We start from the raw sequence: 19,341 nt of genomic DNA, 5'->3' as shown, positions 1-19,341 counted from the left end.
CCTGGTGCAGGCTGAAACAACGAAATTATTGAGTCTCTGTCCTTTCTTTCACTGTCACAGTAAGTTCGTGAGTGTAGTCAAATTATCAAACTGCTAAAATGTTAACTGCACCATAAATTTAACTATACTGCGATGACTAAACCACAGAGGTTATGTATGTACGCTGAAATTTATGTAAATAAAATGTCCTTCCACTGACAATACAATAACCTTGTATGTTCCTGTAATGAACATACACGAATGAATAATCATTATAGACATTCTACCCTCCTACCCACTGTACAGACAGACAACAGTAGGAACAGTCCAATGACCTTGCTATACAGTAAATTGGGATGTACTCACTGACTTTGTTCTAGTAACTGATAATTTAGATATACATAAATGTACGTATGAATGAATTAGTACCGGTATTGCAACAAGGTGAATTTTTGGATAATCCAAAAACAGTTTTACAGAAACACAAAAAAGTGCAAACACATAATTAAAGTCAAAAGACCAAATGTTAACACAACACCTGCTGAAAGCCTCCATAGATGAATAGGAAAAATGACATCAACAGGCAGACCAATACAATTATCATTATAAGTAAAATTACTGTTCATAGCTGGCAAGATATTTAAGTTGAGTCAAACCATATACATGTATACAAAACAGAAGTTGATATATTGAAACAACATGCCAACAAACAGCTGATCTTTGATTGGTCTGACATTGGTCTGGTTGGGTAGCCTATTAGGTACAACCTTGGAAATAGTTTTACATTGGCTCAGATATTTCTGCATAGCTACATGTAATTCAACAAAATGTCTTCTTCATGAGGTTGACATTAAAATGGACATGTAGCTAGCTATATTACAGTATTTTAACAGGTATTAATAATACCCGTCCTTCCCCCAAGAAATTATTTTATTAAGTATGCTTATTGACAAATCAAGGTAGAAAGGGATTGGTTGAAAACCAGTTAGGATAATTTTCACCAATTGCTGTCTTTATTACTTGTAACCCATTGGTGGTATCAATACATGATAAAAATGACCAGCAAATAATCTACGCATGAATTCAAAATGCTAGCAACAAAGTACTTTATTTGGGTCAAAAGGTCATGTAATTAAAAAAAGTTGAAATAAACAGGTGATATCATTGGTCACTGACAGCTTGCTAAATGTTGGAAGTAGAGCAATGACAGCCGCAGTAGGATATTTTGCTGTAAACAAGACAAATTTTGTGAGTCAGCAAAACAACACAAAAATGAAGTTGACAGTATGTTGTGTTTCTCTGACTGCATAAGATCTTACATATGAGGAACTATTACATATGTACTACAAACAAACACAACTAAGTAAGCAGGATATAATACACATTCTCTTGACTAAAATAGCCCTGCTGTTAGCAATGCACATTTCAATTTCAGAATTGAAAATATCCTCACAAAATGAACAAATCTGAGAGAGTACAATATGAAATCAATCAGACAAAGTCAACAGTACATGAAGGCAATTGATGAGCAAAATTAAAATGCAGTGAATAATTAGTACATTTACAGTATTATGCTGATAATAATGCTGATTAAGAATGTTTTTATGTCATGATTTAATGGATCATTGAAGATGGTTACATAGTTATTTTAGGATCAACTTTAATGACAGTAATAATTTACCAGTTCTATCACATCTAGAGCAGAAAGCTATTAGTTAGCTCATCGGTACTGTGTTGCATTTCTTGAAAATTATGGCAAGCCAGCCCATGCGAGAGGACTAAAAATATTCTAGATAAAAAAGCTTGGGTAGCCTTTGACAAAGAATTGTGTTTAATACTTGGAAGATCATCCTTCAATAGTTCAGCTATAGAGTCAATAACACAGCTCCCTAGAGATTCGGGTTACTGTTCGTTCATGGTTAAACTTACAAGGCACTGAGTTCAACACATGTCCTACATTGATCTAAATTACCATCTTGTTAAGGAGAACATTTTTCTTATTTTATGCTTTTCAAGTCTAACAGGAGTGAGAATAAAATGTATTTTTGTTTTCATATTTTTAATCCATGTAATACTGAGCCAGTATGACCTTTGATTACCAAATGAGTAAAGATCTGTTGAATTGTTGGGGGCGGAGCTATGTTACAGCACGTTCTATGTTGCTAAGAGACGCACCACTGTATCATGTATTTCTATGGGCTATGCGCAAGCTGCTGTGGAATGTTGGTCGAAGAGTCGGTGAAAACAGCTAATGTCAGGAAAACAGCACAAACTTAACTTTGAGGCAATCCTAAATAACCAAATTTATATATGTATGTGTAGGGCTAATTTTGTTGCACTGTTTGGAGTCTCAACAACTAGCCCAAAGTACAATTCCCTGAGAATGTTTTCACTGATGATGGTTGTCAAGCGGTGATAATGACGGATGTCCGCTCCCAAGAATAAGTCAAGTTTTATATATGGTACTAGCATGCAAATAGTTAGAAATAAACAAACTTTTAGCTTGCAGGTGATGTATAGTCTGTATATGCTAACATAGTGTGAATTGAGTAACACATTTCATTTTGGGCTCAGTTCTTAATTGAACAAAAAAATATTGTCAATAACGACATGTCATGTTTTTTCAGGATACAGTATAGAAATAGAAACCAAGCAGTTAAGTTGAACGAAGCAAACAGCTAGGAAATAATAATAGACATGTAGTCACAGTACAAAATGTTTGCTTTACATACAAAACAAACTGCCTCCTTACAACATCGCTAGTAATGAGATCGTGTATTTCAGTGCTCTATGGGATACTGTACCAATTTAAATGGAGATGATTAAGACACAACATTAGTGACAAGCCATGCATGGCACAGTCCCTGTTTGTTATCAAATTTAAGATATATAGTTTTGTTTATAGTAATATAGCTGGAATATAGCATGTCAGGAATATGATGATTGTTTAACATTAAAATAATTGACATTTGTATTTGATTGTCAAATGAGTACTTGTCCATATTGAGAGATATTCCTCTGGAACAGCATTAATCAAAACAAAATCAGCCATTTTGAATACATCTAAATATCTATAACATGATGTATAATGAATATGTGAAATTTGAACATAATCAGTGAAAGCATGTCAGAGATATGACACTAGAACCACATTCATTAAAACAAAATGGCCACCAGTCAGCCATTTTCAATCCGATCTGAAAAATAAAATGATCAGGAACCCATAATGTCTAATGTATGTTACAAGTTTGTACGAAATACATCTATAAATCCCAGAAATGCTTGATATTTGATGATTTTTTTAGCATAAAAGTAGTCACAATTCGGCCATTTTGTATATCTATGACATGATGTATAATGAATATTTAAAATTTGAACATAATCAGTCAAAGCACTAGAACCACATTTTGAATCTTATCTGAAAAACAAAATGATTTGCATCAAGGTCCCATAATGTCCAATGCATATGCCAAGTTTGAACAAAATCCATCTGTAAACAGCCAAGAAATGCTTGATTTTGATGCATATGTATAATATCATGTATGATGTATGTGTGAAGTTTGATTGTGATTGATCCAGGCATTTCAAAGATACAGGTCTGGACGCATGCACGCACAGAGGTCAAAACATAAGTCCCCGTTTTCGGACTGCGCCCGAACGAGGACTAAAAAAATACTACGACTGATGCCACACTCTTGCTTGTATATCATCCTCAGAGAACTAAAATCACCAGTATTAGGAATTAATGGTGTTACAAAAATCAAACAGCATCAAAACACATACAAATAAATGTCTATGTATGGCAACATTCATGTATTATTATAGGTATCAGCATACACTGTATTTGCTTTATTAGGAATGCATCTCCAACAAAAACAAACAAAATTCAAAAATTTCATTTATTATAGATTACTATGCATGTTCCAAAAAGTTACTTATTTTGACCACAGATACACCTGTCATTTATATAAGTGTATGTGCAACTAATAGAGTGAATACAGTATTATAATCAGTGTTCTCCACAAGGGGTTTTAGGCGGGCGGCCCGCCCATCAAGTTTTACGGCCGCCCAGTAACTCTCAACACCCGCCCACCAACGTACATCCAGCTGAAATTATTTGTAAAAAGCTTGCATTGTTCTTCCCAAGCCTAAACAAAAGAGTAGTTGCCCAACCCTTTATTTTGCTATTGTTTCAAGAGTCCAGACATAAACAATAACCACTGGAGGTCTGCAAGCAGTTATCAAGTGTATTCATGGCAATGTGTCAATCGCTTGAATTCATTGTCGCCCGACATTGTTGCCACTTATTGCTCACGATACGCAACTACAGTGGTTTCAATTTACAGCTGTATTTTTAATAATCGTCTTCCGATCACGAAAGAAAGAAGTAAATACGAACGAAATGTATATGCACAGAAAATAAACAAAAACATTAGCAGATTGCATGTAAACTCGAACAAAAATTTAAATTCTAGCCGTATTTACAACGTTCGCTAGATTTTCATAAATCTAATATGCTGTCAGTTTTCACCAAATCTTATTTTCATACTTTTTTTAATTCAAGTAAAAATGAGCCAAAATTAGCTTTGTGGTACCCAATGAGTAAACACATAGTAACATGTCATGTAACATGGTGTATATCAATCATAATAACATGCCAGTTTAGTCAACCAGAATTTTATGTCACAGCTGTCTAAATTGCATTACATGCGTGTTCACAAAGGTAGTTTTGGCTTAGAATTATATGGATTCAAAAATGTGAATAACTGAGAGGAAAAAAATGGCTTATGTCTGCAGTTGATTCAAGGCTCGTGTGTTCAAATGTTAACACACGTCTACTTTTACATGACCAGGTACAGGCCACCATAAAATATACAGGGTGTACAATCCATAGCAATATAAACATCCTGTTCTTTGGAATCAGTGTTCAATGTATACTGACCCTGTGACCTTGTCACAGTGAAATACAGCTAAGGTGTACTTACCGAATAGGCACCTATCAGGAAAGCCGCATTGGCACGTTTTCTGGCATCAAAGCTGGTATAGTGGACTATCTTCTTTTTGTTCAGAGAAAAAGACTGCAATCAAAACAAAGTATATATTTAAAAAACCAAACATGCCTGTTGTGAAAACTCACAAGCTCCACATCCTCTATGTCTTAAGAAACACAAACGACACGATTACTCGACTATTGAGATATTATTGTTGTCAAAGTGAAGATGGGGGCAAAGGCTAAACTTTGAAAGTACACTCTTACAAGGGCCAGGATTTCTGCTTCAATGCATCCAGTTGTTTTGTCTGAGAATCCTCAACAGAAAAAAAAACATAACTTTTCCATATACCTCCAAAAATGGAGGGGGGCGCAGTTTGTGTACCATACAACATTTGTACAGTTTTAGAATAGTGTACATAAGTTGTCACTACAATAGGTCCAGATACTGAAAACAATCTAACTTTCTAGATGGTTGTGCAGTACATTTTATTAATTAATACACTGTATATCCAACCTCTAGAAAAAACAGTGAACAATATTAGTTATGTACAGCTCACTAAAGCAGTCTGATTGGCTGATTGTACATACCGTACCTTCATCTCCACTCCCAATTGAACATTATTACACATTAGATTATTACTATGTATTATTACAAAATAAATGTCATATTTTGATAATTACTATATATTAATAACAACAAATATGAATTGGAAGATTCAAATTATACATGTACATTTTAGAAAAAAACATTAACGGTAAAATCTACAAGAACAATCAGTTGCTGGGAATTAGTTGATAATCCAAACTAAAGAAGCCATAATAAACAGTGGTAGGAGTAGAAAACTAAAAACTCCATTATAATTTAGTTTTATTCCAAAGCATTTGTTATTCATTTATGAAAGGAGTGTTTATAGTGATGCAAAATTGAACTGATACAGAAACAAAAACAGGTGCAATAAAAAGCATGCTAAGTTGGCTATTAATAAGGGAACTAACTATAATATGATTCTTCTTATCAAACTGCAAGACACTAAAGTGAACTTAATTTCAAAAAAAGAACAGCATGCAGAGACGTGAGTGAAAGACATTAAGCTTACATGACTCCAGCAATTGTCGTCTCTGAAAGTGAAAGCCTACAAAATGGAGAAAAAGTGGGAGGAAAAGGAGCAAAGAGTGTCATCAGATTTATGGCAAAATATTGTGAGATGCTAGCATGTGAATGATGCTGGCGTGACATGATAACTAAAATATAGCAGCACTAGATAGCAATAAATAAGATACAATGAATAAGCTAGTTGTGTAAATACAGTGATATATCGTTTATATATTCTAGTTTTGAAGCAGCTAGTATACGAGTTCTATAGTCAACTTTTGCCTCCTCTAAATTATTTGACAGGCACCAAGATTCCGATAAATTCACAGCTGAGAGAAAATCCTCCAATGTTCAGTTGAAATCTATAAAAGCACCATCGCATTTTCGTTCAAATTTAATATTAAACATCATTTTTTTGACTAACATTTTGATGAACAATTAAAAAACATTTTAGGTTATTTTGGACCAATTGAAATAATTTCTAATTACAGATCTTGAACAGAGATCTTTGCAAAAATATGCAGCTTTATTTATTTTGTGATTGGTGACCAAAATTAAAGGGTTCAGAGATAATTACCAACATTTTTTTTTTCGGAACACAATGTGGAAATTTTTTGGTAGTAGAAACATCTCTAAAGATGGATTTATGAACAAATATATATTTTATTTTTGAATTACATGAGATTCTAATAGTGGAAATACAGCCGTTGCATTGACCAGATGATGTAATTGCGATATAAGCACATGCAAGGAAAGGAGGAGGGTTGAAATCAGTGCAAATAGAAGCCGACATGTTATCCAATTTGTGAATAGTAGCATAATTCTGCAGATAAGATAGACATCAGTCAGCTGAACAGAGCCACAATCACCATAAAATAGCATGTCAATGACCTCATTGCAGTTAAGTCAAGCATATATACAAGGTGGAAAGTGATAAGTTAAAAAAAAACATGTCAACAAACAAGCTGGGCTCTGATTGGTCTAACCATTTGGTAGGTAGCCAATCAGAACCGATCTCAGGAGCTTTACATTTTACTCCCTCATTGCCATGCAGGTACAGTAATTAACATTCACTGTTGTCAACAAATTACAGTTGTGTTCCTATATCTACTACATGTTGTATGTCCTGCTGTCACAAGCAATGTATACTACAGAGAGAGTAGTTTACACCCGTCACCCTATGCTATTACTAACAAACACATGAACAATTGACAGTCTGACAAACTAGGTTCTACTTCCTCTCAACTAACAAGATCACATTACTACGCAAACAGAAATAATGATAATCAATTTCCAACTACTACAGTAGCAGTTTTAGAATAAACATTGGTTTCACTATTATTAAGGATGAGATTTAACAAATCATAAAAAATATATTGATCTAGATAGGAATACCATGCATTACTATATGCTCACTCAAATAAAACTATTTAGATCTACTGTAATATGAATAACAAGAGTTGTACTAATAGTTTTTGAGAAGATTGCTTTATGACTTATTCAAATTACATTCTATGTATCTCAATCACAGTAAAGACACAGGCTAGTATCAAAATTAGGGTTTCTTACAAATTATGCATTTTTAGGCACATTTAAGGTAATCACAATCCCTGATATAAATAAAAATTAAAAGTTATGAATAATTGGACACTTTGTTTTTCTTTTATTTATTTTATAGTCATCATTGACTAGAACTTCGGACAACTGACAAAATGAAGAATCAGAGACATCTGGATCTTATTGACATACTTCCATTCAAAGTAATCATAGATGCATAAAACAAACTACACCAGTGTTTGAAAAAAAACATCCACTGTTTCATGACTGTTATTTAGGTGGTCACACAGAACTGCGTTATGAAATTCACAGGGTCAATAAATAGCGCCAGGAGAGGACATTCTCTGCTCTGATTTAATACCTTTTATCTTTATTTATTATCACACAGACCTCTGCAAAAAATTATCCTCCTTTATTCTTACCAACATGTAAGTTTAGAGGGTGGAGGTTGCCGCAACACACCACGTTTGATATGGTCCAATGCGCAGTATACAATGCATGTAAAATGTAATGTTTACTCAAATGCACCTTACATAACGACCACTACCTTTTAAATCACAAAACCATTATGTCAGTCGCCTTGCAGCACGTGTTCAAAGTTTGTATATAAAATTAAACAAATATTTTGCATGCATCAAACAGGAAACATATCAACCATGCGTTTTAAAAAGAACTGGTTAAACCATGAGTGCTAAGTGAATTAAGATTTTAGAGCTATGGGGCGAAGTAGTATTGTAAACAAAAAAAATATCATCACAAAAGATTTATATGTTTCAAGCGATGGTGAATAAGAATGTGATGCTGCTGCAATTTACTTTAGAAATTGGGATTCAGTTCACCTGACAATAGGTATGTCAACTCAGATCATCATGCTCAGATGAAGAAACAACTCAAAACATTTCATTATCCACTCCCAGATAAACAATGCAAAATTTCAACATTCTGTATTAAGCAATATAAAAATTTACATTTAGAGTCAAGGATAATCTGAATTGCCACCTGTGTTCTACCATGTTTATGTAGAATTTGTTCTATTTGCTCCTGGCAATAAGAATTTCAAGGACCAAACATCAAAATGACAAGGTCAAATTCTGTGGGCCGAGAACCTCCCCAGGATTCATTTTTATTCTTTTTATATCTGGAGTCTAGGAATCCTTCAAACCAGACTTTTTTCAAGTGAAGTCAAGAGTTATAATAGTATTCATTGACAGAAGAGTTCTCATTGAAACTGTCTTTAAGAAGTTTAAAGGGACAATTACATGTACCACACCCTATCAATGCTCCAATACAATCTAAGAAAACTAATTTACATACAGTACCAACTTATATTAGCTTGAGTTATTTATTTATTTTTCATTTGGCAGTTAATGTGGCAGCACGACATACCGCCCACCTACTACCTATACCATATCAACAACCTACGGAATTTATGAATGGCGTTCATACTGTTACTACGAGAAAACAGTAAGCTCATTATACGTCACACATCAAATTTGCGGTTACAGCGAGTTCATTTTCATTTTATGTATCTCACCTTTAACTTCTTGTTTAGTTTACAGCAATACCTGTACAACAGAGCTAAATTTAGTGGCCCGAAGTCAGCGTAAAAGCTACAAATAGGAAAAACAAACATATGGTTAAAAAATTTAAAACTTCGAACACTGTATACATATATGGGTGGCAGCAAATATAATACTTACTTTTCATAAATTAACTCGTCGTCGATACAGAAATAGTGTGTGTTTGTAGTACTTCTAGGTTTATTCCGCAAGGTTGCAAAATACAAGCGATCTGAAACGTGAAGGAATAACTGTGAGAAGAGATAAAGTCCATGATAAAAATGTTAACATACAGTCGCGCGTAGTAAGTAGTACGGTATACGCAGTGTATGCTTTAAAACTCCCTACTACGTATACACACGCGAATGTCAGTCCATCAACATTTTATATAGCATTCAGTTGTTGTCAATATCGGAAATGGCACCTACCTTTTATAATTTCTGAAGCGCTAAGTAACTCATTCTCTTCTGCCATTTCAAAAATCGTCCTATTATCCATTAAAATAGTCCCACCGTACCGGTTTCCGACCCAAACTTAAAAGTCCCCCACTCAACAACAGATCACTGGGTGACCTTAAATCCCTGTTTCCGCGTGTTGTCTGACGATATCCTTAAAGTTACGAAGCAGCAACAACCATGAACACATACACTGCGTGCGCAAATAGACGTGATGACCTGTGCTCGATGGTAAAGGGGACAAAATTTGATCCAAAAACGACGAAACGACCTGCCAAACTTCTAGGAGACGCGAACGGCCATATTTCTTTTGGATAAATTCGAAAACAGGGCTGGCTACAGGTCATGTGTCACTGGCGGGCCAATCAGCAGCTCAGTTCAGTTCGTTGTCACGGGAATATGTTAATTGCTAGTGCTTCGCAGTGTTGTCATCGCCAAATAGAAACACTATTTTGGATACAACCATTTTCGTATCTAGGGGTGAATTTCGAAGATACATTACGGTATTTAAATTATACAATTAATATCATTGAATATTTTGGGTGCAATGGAATATATTAAGATGGTTATACGTCGTTTATAGGCATGTTATTTGAGAAAGAAAAAAATGCACAGCCCACATTTCATTATCGATTTTAAATATTTACCTTCATCAACAATGAAATGTTCCACGAGGGGATGATGTCATCCGTCTTTTACGAACGAAACATGCGATATATTGAACTGTTGATAAACTCAGTGGTTTCCCTTTCATACACAAACAACACGTTCAACCAGAAAACAGAAGCACGAAGCCAATAAAATTGATCATAAATACGGGGTCGATACCAGTTGTCAAAAGTTATTATTGCCACTTAGTAATTCAGTTGTGTTGGCCCGAAAATATGTCGTATTATTGTGTTCACTATTGACAGTGCAAACAAATATATTCATGCAAAATGAATTGGGGGGAAAAACTTGTATATGTTGCCGCTGTTTTTTTGTTTTATGTTTGTTTGTTGTTGTTGTTGTTTTTAATTCAAAGACTGATACAATATCGCAATGGAACTTGGAAGTTATTAGAAAAAGGGAGAGAGCGGCTTTTAATCTGGTTTACTTTAGTTTTGTTTCAAGCTGAATCCGGATCTGCTTTATATCGTCATTGTGATTTATGTTTTTCACACGATGATCAGTACCGCATACCGTCCACAAACCAGGGATGAACCAGGGAAAAACGTATCAGAACGTAACTTGAGGGGGCAGGAGGGTAGCTGGTACAGGTTACAGGAATTAAAAACGGTATTTTACGTTTTTACAAGAAATAAAATGATAGTTCCATTTACAGTAAAAACTCCTAATTACATTTTACATTTTTATAATATTTTTGATAATTTGGGTTTAAGAATCAAAATTGGAAATTACGTACGAATTACGACATTCAATTCGAGAAATGCTTTATACGTTTACAAAAAATAATATCTTTGTACAAATTACGGACGAATAAAATAGCTGATTAGATTTTACACCTTGCCCGTGTCTACGAATTTATACGTTTTTTTTATTTATTTAAATTACATTATTACAAAAATAAAAATAGTTAATTACAGCTTATGAAAATACCCCTTGCCAACCCTCTAACTTATTCTCCCCTCTATGATACCACTGAAAGACGTGTCTCTTTCAATACACGTAATCGTAAAGTCTTCAAATGAGGCAACGTCTAGGACGCCCTCAATTGACAGTCATTATATATTCCTTACCTTGTATGTATAGGTTGGGAGATGGTTCGCGTCTGGGTCGTTTTGACACCTGGTGTATAATCAGTAGAACACAATCTTCTGCTTTCCGTTTTCTACCCTGTGTCATTGCTGAAAATACACATATAATCTATCACTACTAAATTCATTACCGTGGTTGAAGTAGTTTCAGCTCGAGATTCAGTTGAGATCGGGGATTGAGACCGTTCTATACCTGTTTCCCGGGCCTATTCCAGGAAGGAGAGGAAAAGGCATTTGTTTACGCATGATGCCTGTTTCAGAGACTCTTCGGCCTTGAAAAAGTCAACAATTAAGGCTTGTACAATTTTCAGGGGACGTGTAATGCGGCGACAGGTGTCGATTTCACATCACAATAGCCGGAGAAATGATCTACAGAGATGTTGATAAATTCAAATCTAAATTTGAGCTAACATTACACAAAGGGCCACGAGTTCTTGCGCTTCAGAATAAAGAAGGAGATAAGGGGGATAGCTAGTACAGATTACAGGAAGAAAAAGGGCATTTTACGTTTTTACAGAAAATAAAATGAAAGTTCCATTTACAATGATCACAAGTTTTTACACTTTACAGATAAAGCAAATTCCACTATACATTTTTATATTTGATAATTTGTGTTTAAGAATCAAAATTAGGAATTGCGTGAGAATTGCGACATTTAATGTGGAAAATGCTTTATACGCTTACAAAAAATAAAATCTGTGTACAAATTACCGTCGAATAAAATAGCTGATTACATTTTACATCTTGCCCATGTAATGTAAATGTAATGTTGCTTCCACTAGTTGCGGACAACATTCTATTGAGTTCGAGATCGAATTCGTTTCAGAAATCTTGAAATTGTACGTCCGAGAACGGCCACAGTGAGAGTACCCCGAAGGAGTCATTCACACGGAAGAGATTATATATGTACTGTCATGAATTTGTTTTCGCGTATCTGTTGACCGACTTAATTAGTTGATTATTAGCGAATTGCTGTGTTATGTCTGTCATCGTGTAGGCCTATTTGAAGTTTTGGACGGAACTTGGCTCAGTGATTTGGAACTAATTACCAGATAACCACCGCTTTTTAGACTACTCAATCTGACAGTTTATATCCATAGTTATTAATGTAGTGAACGATTAATCAAAAGATATGACGTATTCAGTACTTAGTGTGATTGGCTTTATGATTGAAGGTTACGCCCTAGAGTTTTTTTACTGTTTTGTAATTGGTTAGAGTTTTGAAAATGAATAAAGAGAGCTTGAGTTGGTCTTGGCGAAGACTCCACGACAGACGCAGTAGAGAGAGAGTGCAGTCGAGAGTCCAGTCCAGGGGCGAGCCTTGAGGCAGTCCAGTCTTGGGCGAGTCTTGGTTCAGCCTTGTGAGAGTCTTGGGAACTTTTCCCCAGGGCGCTGTGTCTTATAGAGTGCTCCAAAAGATCGACTAAGACGAGAGTTGAAACGTATTTCGTTGTGTGTGCCTTATTTGACTGTAAAGTTAAAGTGACTTTCCCGATCCCGTACCACAAGGGGACGAGATAGAGAGACGAGACGAGTTTCCCCCCTGACAAGTGTGGAGAACCCCGAGAGAGAGATTTCCCCCTGATACGTGGTGGAGAACCCGGGCATTGCGTCTTACGCACATTGACATCCTGTGAAGAAAAGTGAAATGGCGAAGATGTGTCTTTCTTGTGAACCGAACTAACTGGCTCGATGGCAGAGACGAAACCGCGCTTGACGACTAACACCGTTAACAGTATGGAGAACAGTGGAGAACCCCGAGAGAGAGATTTCCCCCCTGATAGTACTGTAAAACAGCTACATGCCACTTTAGCGAATTTGACTCCATGCATGAATTAACTAATCTTAATTTAGCTGAAGTGCCAACAATCTCATTGTGAGAATATACTTTATTTTAAATTAGCGACATCATGAATCAGCGAAATTACAGATTAGCTAAATTAGCTAAAATAACATGCTAGCTAAAAAGACATGTCTTTCAGTATATTGGCCCCATTAATACATTATGTATCATAATGTACATTATTTTGACTTTTTGCATGTCCACATAGGAAACTAACTAGATATTGCATTCATTTAAAAACTATGAAAACGTATTATTTTATCCCACCGTCTCATAAATGTGGGGATTATGAACGGAATGTTTGTATCACTGGTATTATGAGGTCAGCGGAAATTGAAGAACACTTTTGTAAGAAATGTAATTTCTCACTTTGGGGGTATTTCTATTTAAATGTAAGCATGACTAGAACTGTACATAGATCATTTTGTTTGAACAAATGCGTAATATACGTACGAACGTAGTAAGCTTAAAACAGAAAATATTTAGACATGATAAATGACACAGAAATAACAGCTAAAACTATAATGAAATGAAAGTAACTATCGTGGCTAAATACGTTACTTTGTTACTACTTTGCAGGAATTCACAGTTTAATAAATATGTTGTATATGAAAGATGCTACATTATTTCAGAGTGAAACTCGCAACCAGATTACAAAATTATACAATTCCCTTATTGTTCGTAACCGCAACCAAGTGCACGCATGCCGTGCGCGTCCACCAGGAGCGCCACGAAGCGTCCGCGTTTTCACGTTCAAGCTACCATGTACTCACCTAATTTACGCTACAGTCAGGGCCAGCAGCGCGTAAAGTAAATTTGTTGTACAATTCAGACGTGTTCACAGCAACACAAACGAATAGCACACTTTTTTTTATTTCCTGAACTCAACTTTCATTCGCTTGTGTCACCGTTTATTGGCGAATATATGAACCGTGACGTCATAAGACAATGGAACGCTTCAGATGAAATATTCCCTTTGTCGCCGTAGAGGACTGTGGACTCTTGCTGCCGACTGTCGTCTTACATTGTCTTGTATTTTCATTTTGTTTTCTGACATGCTATTATTATCTATTTTCAACCTCTTACAATACAAACAGTACTTAAGGTAGAACACTACACAAAAGTAAACAATTTTTAAAAGTTTGTTATAAAATGAAATAAAACATTGCGGTCACAATGTTTAAAATATTTTTAGTGGGGTTTTCATGAGGATATGTGTTTTCATTGTGCTCTATCGAAATTGTTGCTAAAATCGAATTCTGTGCGTATTATTTATAAAAAAAGGTGGATTTACAGTGAACCACGGTTACTAGGATTTTCAGTGTATATACCAAATAAATACCAAACAAATACGGGATTTCAACCGAGATGGTCGGTGCACGATACAATTCCTTACTACATGAACGTACAGTTTTGCCTCAACACAATTTAAGTGAAGACTCAAATGTGATTACTGTTTTGGATTTGATATGCTGTACAACAAAGCCCCACAATGACACAACTAGAAATGTAATATTGGCTACTAAATACATGTATTATAATCAAAGAACCGATTTCTCTTGGAGCTTTTGTGTCTTTTTAACAGTTCAAAAGGTTATATCACATTAAATTAAATTTTACAAGAAATTTTAGGCTATAATAATAGTATATACATACCAAATTTCGCTTCATGTCCAGTTTTTCTCTTATGTTCAAAATTTAAAATCCATTTGGGATTCTGGTGATGTAGCCCCTTTTTATGTTTAAATTCGACTGAATTGAACTATGAAGACACAAAGAATGAAGAATGTCATCGAAATTTCATCATAGCCGAAATGAAATTGGCATTCAAGTAAATTAAAACAAATGGCGAAAGTGTGGAACACATGAGAACAAACCAAAATGGCAAATGTGCATCAGTAACCAATAGACCATTTTCCGTACACTGCGAGAATCACGCGTTATGCGTGAAATCGAACGTAAAAACAGGACAAACAAAGGTCATAGCGTCGTAGTCGCGTCAAACATCGCGTGGGATTCGACAAACGCGAAAGTATTTCGGGGACATTTCCATGCTTAATAATGTGCTGTCCACATTTGATGATAGGCAATTTCGATTAAGTGAGGGTATTCGGAAGCAATATTCCTCTGTCGAAGATCGGCCGGTCAATGTAAGCTGCGAAATAAAGAAATTCTAGTTCAAAATCAAATCGTTCGATTTTTGCGGCAGACGTTCGACGCGCGTCTTTCATGCATCTCGCGAGATCTCGCAATTGTACGGAAAATCACCTATTACTCATCACATGTGATGATCACACCAAAATTGTTAGAATATTTTGTTTTGTTTTTGCGTGTTGTATAGGTGATGTATTAACCCCAGTGCAGATGTTTGTATGGGTGTATTGTTGGGCAATAGACAGTTTTCAAAATTACAGCGGGCGCCGAAGTAAACAAATTCTCTCTATCAATTTCCCTTAAATAAAATCAGTCAAGCCATGTCAGAGAAATGCTGACGGACGAAACATCCCAGTTTTGTACTACATCTAGATCTGATTGGGACTCATTTACAAGCATGTACACTTGGTCTTATAGACCTCTTATCTTTACGGGAGATTTGCAGTCACGGTGATTGCACTAAAATGCATTGTCAGTTTATTTTAACACACACATCTCGACACCTAGCCATTGTCATATGATCCGAGGAAAAATAAAAGCAAAGAAGGTGAACAATTACGGCACTTTCTACAAAGGAGTGGAGGGATACTGCGTTAAGTAGTCCACATTATAAATTCACAAAATGTACCCATAAGCTATTTGGGCGCTGTGAACAACATACCCATAATAAATTAGAATTTCTTACATACAGACAAAGTACAACGCTAAATATGAGGATACTGGGTGGCAGATTATTAGTATCTTACACAGTATTTCCATCTGGTATATACTCTCTTTAAAAGCAATATTAAGATTGTTGAATACTAAGACATATTCTTAACTTGGCATAACAATATATTTCTTGTTTTTTTCTTGGCACTGGGATGTTCCCACCATTACACCCATGCCTCTTTGCGGAAAGTGACCACCCCATCCCCACTACCTGCAGTGAGGGTGGTACCGACTAGGACTCGTGCAGAGATCGCAGATATGTTCTGGATATACTCGTATTTTTTTACTAAATTGAATAGCAATATAATTACACAAAAAATACATTTCTATGAGATCATGCGTTGAATGTTATTGTATTGCGAAATAGACCAGGTAAATGAAGACTATGGGTTTAGACAATGTACATGTAATTAAAAAGTAAAAAAAAAATATCGCAAATTTCGGTTGGCCGAGTCAAACTAGTCGCATGCAGGTGACCTCTATTAATGGCCCAACTACACATGGATATATTAACACTTCGTGTTGAGACATTTCGTCGTGAACTTGTAGATACACTTGACTTACGATAAGAGTATTTAGGTTAAAACTCATTGAAAAGAAATTTGTAAATGTATCATTACAAGTCCATTGGGCTTGGCAGTTGTTGGAGCTGCAAGTCACTATAATTATTACTACATGTATACAGTTAGGGGGTACGTTGAACCCACTGACGTTGTATTTGTTTTCATACAATGTGCATTAGACATAAATACTAAAAAATACATTGTATTAATTTTTTGAAATTCCCAAAATTAAATATCCGTGGATTTTACGGAAAGTTATTCAGTTTAATATCGGGCAGAGTTGCGTTGACGACAACCGATAGAGGGCGATATGTGAATTAAACATGGAGATTACGGTTAATTCGCATCATGAAGGTATGTTTATACCTCCATGTTCATATCACATATTGGCGGAGGGGCTCCGCAAGAACAAGAAGGACGAAATTTTGATTCTTATTTCCGCAAAAATAAAAAGGACGAAATTTTGATTCATATTTCCATTGATTAGATAATGAAAAAATATTATACATTGTATACAAAACCTATAATAAATTGCAGGCAGACAATTACACTGAACAGAACTGGTATCATGTGAACAGTACTACTGGATTTCATTATAAACAGTATAAACGTATTTATTCTCTCCACTTATAGCTCTACAAAGTTCTCATTCATTTATGAAAACTATTTTGTAATAACAAATATATATATTATGCATATGTAATTATACAATAGATTTTATGGTTTCCATTTTTTCAACATCCATGCCAATGATGCACGTTACAAAATGTAATGTCAAAGGTCAAGTGCCACGCCCACTCCATCTTCACATTGACGCGCCCGGTTTAATTTTCAAACCGTGGAGAACCCTGACATCTAAAAAAGTTTTATTTATTTAGTCAAATTTGGTTGACATTTCATAGTGATTGAAAAGATTCCCAAATTTGAGGACAAGAAGACAATTTAAAGTGAAATTTAACCAACATCTTAACAGAACCTGTACCATAATCAAACGTGAGCAAGACCCCAAACTGAATAATAAAATATCCAAGTTTGAAAGAAATTTGATAAAAACTGTTTGAGTTATTGTAACCACAAGAAAAATTTGTATGATGGAGTCAATAACAGCAACAAACGACAACAATGAGGACAGACATTTTATCATTATATACCTTGCCTTTCATCTATGGTGATATGGACAAGGTGAGAAACAATGAATCGTCATTTTATTATTTGATGATCGAAAGCATTTTATTGAAAATATTTTTTACATACAGAACTAAAGCAGTTTTATAAAATACAATTGTTATTTGAATTCAGCACACAATCCCTACAAAAACAAAAAAAATTATCATCAACAAATATTATCACAATATTATATTGATGCTTAATTATTAAAAGATCATTGGAACTGATAATAAATTATTCTACAGTACTTACAATGGAGAAAATCAATGAGAAAAAAAATTATAATTTTGAGTGCATTGTTCAAATTAATTTATACACACATAAAATTTAAAAATTATTGTAAAATTACAATTGCAAACAATCATTAATTATTTAGAAGGTAAAATTACCTACCGACTGTCATTCTTTAATGAAGAAAATAAGAATCAACCTCAAGAAATGTCTCTAATTTGAGAACCAAAATGCAGCATTTTTTTTTTGCTTAAAAAACAGTATCAAACACACTGTATACTGGTATAAACAACTCATTACAAATAGAGTAGTGATAACAAAGTATAAATATATTTGGTAGCAAAAATATACATAGAAAATTTTTAACAGAGAAAGGAGTAAAAAAAGTATACAATAAATATCAGATTTACAAATCTTTGTTAAACAGTAAGATTTACATTGCACTTAGACCTGAAAAATTATTTAAGTTTTATAAATGTGAAATTAATTTTTGTAATGCGCAACCACAATCATTAAAACTTCATTAAAACACGAAAAGTTGTTTCATACATATAAAGAGTTGACTAGACATTCACCGATTAATCTTTAATCGTTTCAACTTTAGCTGTTTGATGCCAAAATCATTCTGCAAAAGAATATACATTTTTTGCAACAATTTTGATTAAAAACTGAAACCGATGGAAATTTGTATTCATTTGGTCCAAAATTTATAGATAATAATAGATTAATATTTTAGAAAAATACATAAAATATTGCACCAAAGGTATTGGTGAAAAAAAATTATGAATTAAATATTGACATAGAAGCATAGTAATTCTGTTTTCACCATTGTATAGAAGTATTTCTGTTGAGTCTCATTAGAAGACCCTAATGCTGTAGAATTGTAAGTTGTAAAATTATTTGACAATTATTCTGAAAAACATATTTGAAGGGACGATTCATGGTAGAAATGGGTTAGGGTCGTTGGTTGAGAGCCAACAAGGAGGGTTGGACATGCAAGTTTATGTACTTATAGAGTGAAAATTAGAAGAAAAAAGATGAAAGTTAAAACTATGCCTAACACTGATTGACATCGATGACAATGATGAAGGAAAAACTCAGATATAATATAAAACAGAAAAAGAAAAAAGTAAATTTTTTTGGATTTTGGTAAAAAATTAAGATCAATTTTTATTTAGAGTTTCTGCCAGAATGTGGCCAATTGAAAAGGCAGGTAGAGTAGCACTATGAGAGAAAACAGAATTTGTAACCTTTTAACTGCTAAGATTTTTTTTCTTGT

The 19,341-nt window shown here is 34.5% G+C and overlaps 1 protein-coding gene across 9 annotated transcripts in view; it reads right to left on the bottom strand.

Annotated features, from left to right (window-relative positions):
• The window catches only part of LOC100372905 (dual specificity protein phosphatase CDC14A), a 49,469-nt gene extending 39,505 nt beyond the window's left edge, over positions 1-9,964 (bottom strand). For all 9 annotated transcript variants that reach the window (XM_078005509.2, XM_085503372.1, XM_085503376.1 and 6 more), the window contains exons 1-4: positions 9,610-9,964; positions 9,323-9,413; positions 9,157-9,232; positions 4,965-5,057 (exon numbers count right to left, since the gene is read on the bottom strand). In XM_078005509.2, coding sequence (XP_077861635.1) covers positions 4,965-5,057; positions 9,157-9,232; positions 9,323-9,413; positions 9,610-9,679 — 330 coding nt within the window. In that variant the 5' untranslated portion in view covers positions 9,680-9,964. The remainder of the gene's footprint in view (positions 1-4,964; positions 5,058-9,156; positions 9,233-9,322; positions 9,414-9,609) is intronic.
• Positions 9,965-19,341: the final 9,377 nt, after the last annotated feature.

The sequence above is a fragment of the Saccoglossus kowalevskii genome, chromosome 9 (genome assembly GCF_978046115.1).
Source record: "Saccoglossus kowalevskii chromosome 9, keSacKowa6.1, whole genome shotgun sequence".
Classification (NCBI taxonomy): domain Eukaryota; kingdom Metazoa; phylum Hemichordata; class Enteropneusta; family Harrimaniidae; genus Saccoglossus; species Saccoglossus kowalevskii.
The sequence above is the reverse complement of the archived record's forward strand: the minus strand, read 5'-3'. Positions and strand labels throughout refer to the sequence as shown.